Here is a 6,332-nt window from a genome sequence, read left to right as displayed (position 1 = left end):
ACAAGTGATAGATGAAAAATTGAGCACGAATGTACAAGTCATACCACTCATGTTAAAAATATATTATACATAAACAAAGCATGTATCAATATTTATGTAAGCCTTACAGAAAATTATTTCTGTCACGATTGTGGCACCTGTCTTGAACCTTGGATGAATGCATTCTTCATTATAACTGGATCACTGAAGTCGCCGCTTTATTTCTTCCTACAATCACAAAACATTAAGAACGTTCTAGTCACCACTGCGCACGAAATTTTCTCAGCTTGTATAGTCCTGATTTTTATTTGTCACTGAAAAGAAATGTATACTATTTTTTCATAAAGTGCGCGTAGCTTTGTCTGGAATGATATGTTGTAAAATAACAGGGCAGCGAGCTATATTTCCTAACCAACTGGCCCAACTTTCCAGCGTGCTATATTTGATTAGTATTTGATGCGGTGTATTCCTGTTCGATTTACTTGAAAAATCAAACGTGATAAAAAACAACGGCAAAAAACAACAACAACAAGCGCTGCACAAGTATAAGCGGAAAGGGCGAGAAGCAAACACCTTCTCCTTGCCCCTCCGTAAGGGCGGGGCATAAGGAGAGGGCGTGCATCGTTATACCCTATTCAACTGAACACGTGACTGGAATACCATCCAATGAAGATGTCACAGGGAGAGAGTAGCTCCCTAGATAGAATAGATCCTATTGTGCCATTCCTCCTCAGCGCTCGCCCAGAGGATCACGGGAAGGAGTGCCACGTGATCGCGCGATAGACTTCTAGCAGCGCGCAGAATCCAGCTCATTCGGACGTCGCCTGCCATCCAGGTCACACTCGAACTAGTAGGTCCAGCTGACGGCCTCCCTGTTGAACGCTAGTGTAAATTTGTGCCTTCTGTTCTTTCCAGGTCATGAAGTGTGCTCTAGTCATGCTGCCCGCCATCGTAGTCGTCTTCGCTCTGGGTGAGTGATTAAGCTACATGTTTGTTGATATAGGGTTTCTTACGAGAGTTAGCAGAAAGCATAATTTAGCGCTGTCTTCCATTCAGCTGAATATCAACTCTGGTGAGGCCGTAGTGTGCATTTCTCCTAAGTGTCCGTGCACCGCCAACGTACATAAGGATTCGTTGTTTTATCATCCAGCCAAAATGGTTGCTTGGGAGCTTCTTTGCCTAGTCTTTCGCGCTGTTTCCCTCCAATTTATCATCAATGTAGTGGTGGAATGGCTATACTAGAATAATAGCTAGAGTACGCGATCGACTGGCCGCACGAAATGCGCAACGAGAAGCCAGCAGTATTGATTTTCTTGCACTCACCCGTTCGAACTACAGACCCATGTCGACCGAAATATGCCGTTGTTTACTGTACAACTTTGTCAGTCCCCCAAGCATCATAGATTGCTGCAACTAATTAAAATGTGCCGTAGTTATTTAGCGCACCAAAAAAAGAGCAAACATGAAAGAAAAAAAGGGGTGAACTCTTCGATGCCCACTGCATGCATTGTAGTCAAGTGCAGATGTCCGTACCACGTGCATGTCGATGTGAGAGTTCAATTGTCGGTACGCGCAGAGGTCAGCGGACACGTGAAATAATCGAGGCTGAAAGGATTTATATGCTGGCGGATGACTATTTCTAAACCACCAATTGGCCTTTCGTGTAAGAAGTTAGCGTATCTATATACGAAAAGATATCTGGAAAGTGCGTGCAAAAGCCATGTTGCCTATATTGGTTACCTTTTTCTTAAATGAACATTGTTGCAAACTAGCGCCTGTCCAGTTTTTATCTGCCATGCTTTTTTCCGTGCTCTAAAAAAAAACTGACGTACCACCACTTCGATGCCATCGAGTAATTCGAACGATCTCTTATGCAGGCACGGCGGCCTCCAACGCGCCACCGATGCAGCTTCCGCAGCTGCCAATGGTTCCCGTGTTGCCCCACAAGCAACTCGTGAAGCCCGACACCCAGGAGGTGGCCACGAGCGCCGTGGGCGGTGGTCTGGTGCCCGACTGGGCTCGGCCGACGACGCTCTTGGAGACTATCGTGCATCGCATCCGGGGAAGCCGCCCCTGCAAGAGCACCGATGGTATCGAGGAGGGCACCTGTCTGCCCAAGCACAGCTGCTCCTCGACCGGCGGGGCCACACTTTCTTCGAACGACTGCCACTTTACCACAGTCTGTTGCAAGCGTGAGCAGATCTCTCCAATTCTATCCTCCGTGTGTTCACAGGAGGGTTTCACGGCTTTTGTTTACGCCGATCACATTGCCTTAATGGGTAACCGGGAAGGCGAATCGCAGCTCATGACTACTGAATTAATATATAAGTAATTGCAAGTCTCTGCAGAAAACAACGCGTTGCGATAGATAGAGCCCTGGAAGTTGTACAAAGATATGTCTAGTTAGGACAGGTAGTAACCGCGGAGCTGAACCATGAGTGAAATAATGAGAATAAGATCACATTCGGCAAGCATTATCATATCATGGTTAGCAGATTGCCGCTCCCTCAAACGTAAGATATATAGCACTTCCATCTTGCCGGTAATTACCTACAAAGCAGAAACCTGGAGGCTGCTTTTTTTTCGACGACGCAGCGAGCGATGGAAAGGAAAATAAGTCTCAACTTTAAGAGACAAGAGCTAGAACAGAAAGGGCGAGAGAACAAACCGGGGTTACAGATGTCATAGGAGAAATCAAGAAGGAATGTACATGGGCCAAGCACGTAGGGCGTAGGCAGGATAACCGCTGCAACTGACTGGAGTAAGCACAAGACTGCGTAGATGGCGGATCACTGGAGAGCCCTGCCCTGCGTAGTCAGGTTGGTGTGTTCATAAAGGCGAGCTTGTATGGTGTGCATATAAATACCAGGCAGCGACTACCGTTGTCGTCCTCGGTTGACCAGCAGTCGCATTTTAATTGTGTATGCTCGGTACAAGCAAACAGAGGGCACAGCTCATTATATTGGCTTTTTTCACATGTTTGGGAGCGGTAGTCATATACTTGCTCCTCGTATATGACGTCATTGCACCTTTCGAGGTGCAAGTACGCTTCCTGTGGGGGCGAATTCAGCAGCTTACATGTAGCCTACAAGTGCGCTGCAGCCGATGGTTACCGAACTCTGGGCATCCTTTCTGGGCGATTTCTAGGTCTGGGTGACACATCACTGGGCGTCTTGGTCTTGGCATACAGTCCTACAACAAAGATCTGGTCCCAATCATTGCGCCACCTTAAGGCTCCTTGTTAAGGCTGTCAACCATCTTTGCAGATGAATGGATGCTATGAGAAGTAGTAATAACGGGGCAATTGGTTCGACAAAGAGAAAGAGTTAACGCTTTTATTGTCTATTTCGAATAAATCTTAGAAATGTATTTCGATTAAATTCATAGCCCAGTTGTCTGTCCTTTATTGAGCTCAGTATGTGCTCTGTTGCAATTTATTTCTTGCAGTGCCCGAAGAAGTAAGCAGCGCCGTGTCGTGCGGCGGCTCCATCAGAAGCAACAACACTGCGTTCCGGAACCCTGAATTCCCGGGCGAGTTCCGTCAGAGTGGCTTGTGCAGTGCCGAGGTCTTGTTCGGCCGCGAGGTGTGCCAGCTTCGCCTCGACTTCGTGCACTTCTCGCTGGCGGGACCACGGGTCAACGGACCACGGGCTGGTCTGTGCGACGATGACGTGTTCACCGTGGCTACTAATCTGGGCAGCATCCCGTACCCGACCCTATGCGGAGAGAACGCCGGACAGCACAGTAAGCCAGAAATTCCTTCCGGGAGTCTCCACATACCACAGTCTCGTAAGCTTGTTATTTTTGCGAAGTGGGTATACACCTTAGATAAGTCTATCAGTTGATCCTTTATTCTTTTCAGCATCATCCTTAGTATATATTTACTAACTACAGGCTGAAGCTTTGATATTTATGTTAATATCGTAGTCTGAAATGAATTTTAGCCTTTCAAAAGAACCAACTTTTCAACTGCCATCTGTATATTTTGACCAGTAATGACGCAGTGTACGATTTCTTACGCCCAGTACAACATAGTGTGTCTGCTGCGCAGTGTACATCGACGTGTCCGAGGCAACCCGCGCTGTTCTCAGCGTCAACATCGGAGGCGAGGCGCCGCAGGGACGCAAGTGGCACATCCGGGTCTCCTTCATTCACTGCCTTTCTCCACAGAAGGGTATGTTGACAGCTCGAGCTTTTGAAGAACTTCATTGACCTGGATCTTCCCTTATTTGCACTTACAGCCCCTGCTTCGTGTCTGCAATACTTCCCGGAACCCCAGGGAGAGTTCAACAGCTTCAACTATATACCCGGCGCTCCCAAGCAGCAGTTGATCGCCGGCCTCAAGTACAGCATTTGCTTCAGGAGGCAGCTCGGCCTCTGCCAGATCAACGTAAGACTTACTGCTAATCGTACAACGGCGACAAAAAATAATCTGAGACGGTACAGACGCCGCGTTGGCGTCTGCGCCATCTGTTATATTGGCATCGACCAGACCAAAAATAGTTCTGATTTTCTTTCAATTACCGTATGATTGCAAAGTTTATCATTATGTCGACACAAAAATTCTTTTTTTTGTGTGTGTGTGGGGGCAGTTCACTCCAGCTACTACAAATGAGCTCTTCCAAATGGGCAACGGCATTGGTCCACTGACTGGAGCGCGGAACTGCGAAGACGCGTACCTGTTCGTGCCCAGCGGTTCCAACCGGGCCCTCCTCGAGGACACCACCTCGGACCGATTCTGTGGAAACGGATTCCCAGGAGGATCCGTCAGCTGTGAGTATGCATGTGACTCACACTGTAACTAGTATGAGGGCGTTCGTGCAATGTCTTCCATCCATGTTGCAGTGTATCCTTGCACAGTGCGTCTGTATACTCTTGCAAGTGTGTCAATTCGCGTGCAAATCCCGTGTTCTTATTACAGCTGACGTGCAGCCGTTCGCCGTGTCCGTGGTCACTTCTAAGCCTCGCGGCTCGACCAGTGGCGTGGGCGCAGGGTTCGCCACCCGTTCTTTTGATGGCGGCGTGGCCGTCAGCCACGATGGCCGCCACGGTTCGCACCAGCCTCCCGTCATCTCCCACCCTTCGCTAGCCATGTACCAGCAGATGTACCAGCAGATGCTGCAACAGCTGCAGGCCTACAAGCCTAGCCCTGGCAGCCAAGTCGGCTTCGTCAAGGACCAGTTCTCAGTGATCAAGCACTCACCGCATAACCTGCAGGTAAGCGCATATTTATTCCAGTGATTAACTGCAAGTTTCGTAATCATCAACTCACTATTTTGCTGACTACTGTGATTGAAAATACTTGTTCCGGCTTTTATTGTTGCACAGTGTACGATTTGTTTGGTCGAGTACAGCACAGAGTAATATTGAAGGGAAATAGCAACTATTGAGATGACGATACGGAGGACGGTGATGGCCGTGTGTCAGAAATACTCACCCACTGCATTTCTTTCAGCACTTCCAGAACACGCCGTTTTTGCACCCGCAAACGTCCCTCATCACAGTCGTTGAGCGTCCCGACCCGGCTTCCGGTCCTGGAGTGCAGGAACAGCCGCAGCCTGTGGATGCGATCGAAGCATCCAACTCTCACGTGGGCGGCTTCCGTCTTCGCTACTCGATGAGCCACTGCAACATGTAACATGAGTGCCAGCATTCCAGCGCCACTGAAGAGGATTCATTTCTTCCTGTAAATAGGCTTACATTATGAATAAACCATTCCTGTAAATAAAATTGAGCCTCATGGAAAGTGGCTACAGGCCTTCGTGTGAATAGTTCAGTGACAAATACGGGAAAAGTACGTCGAACGAATGAAAATGGCACGCTGCCCCGTCAGCTTTTTCCGGGCACGAGTTTGGCGCAGTCCGACACGAGTTTGAAATCTGCTGGCATAACCAAATAACACGATTATCTGATACTATGCTATAAATATTGTAACAAGAAAGTTCATGTTCGAAATAGAACGAGAATGAGCGTTTACAAGTTTCCACTAAGGGAGCTCGTTCTAACAGTGAACAGGAAGGAGGTGCCACCGAGAGCGAAGATTCCATCGACGATGCTTTATCTCTGCTTTACCATCGACGAAACTTCCTACTTTGTAAAACCACACAATTCTTGGCCACATACCCTTTATGGCTCGCCTCGTCATTATGGCCCTGTGCGGAACGAAGTCGCTCACGATGCTGCCGGAGAAATTGTCTGTCCACCGCACATTACACCTTTCCCATAGACACGCACCGTTCCAAATTAATATCTGGCAGGAATGTAAATGTTCGCCGGCCTACTGTGCCGATAAAGCGTACGCAGAAAATTTCCGATTCTCGAGTGAGTGCCGAATTTTCCCGCATAACAGCAAC

General features: G+C 48.2%; 1 protein-coding gene across 1 annotated transcript; it reads left to right on the top strand.

The window, feature by feature from the left end:
• The first annotated feature begins 793 nt into the window (after positions 1-793).
• LOC119165147 (uncharacterized) lies at positions 794-5,730 on the top strand. The gene is made up of 9 exons (XM_075870803.1): positions 794-829; positions 895-949; positions 1,857-2,171; positions 3,427-3,723; positions 4,031-4,153; positions 4,221-4,369; positions 4,572-4,752; positions 4,901-5,196; positions 5,435-5,730. Exons 2-9 carry the CDS (start codon positions 898-900, stop codon positions 5,615-5,617), a joined length of 1,596 nt encoding a protein of 531 aa, XP_075726918.1. The 5' UTR covers positions 794-829; positions 895-897; the 3' UTR covers positions 5,618-5,730.
• The last annotated feature ends 602 nt before the right edge of the window (positions 5,731-6,332 follow it).

Source organism: Rhipicephalus microplus, chromosome 8, assembly GCF_043290135.1.
Source record: "Rhipicephalus microplus isolate Deutch F79 chromosome 8, USDA_Rmic, whole genome shotgun sequence".
NCBI lineage: Eukaryota > Metazoa > Arthropoda > Arachnida > Ixodida > Ixodidae > Rhipicephalus > Rhipicephalus microplus.
The sequence above is the reverse complement of the archived record's forward strand: the minus strand, read 5'-3'. Positions and strand labels throughout refer to the sequence as shown.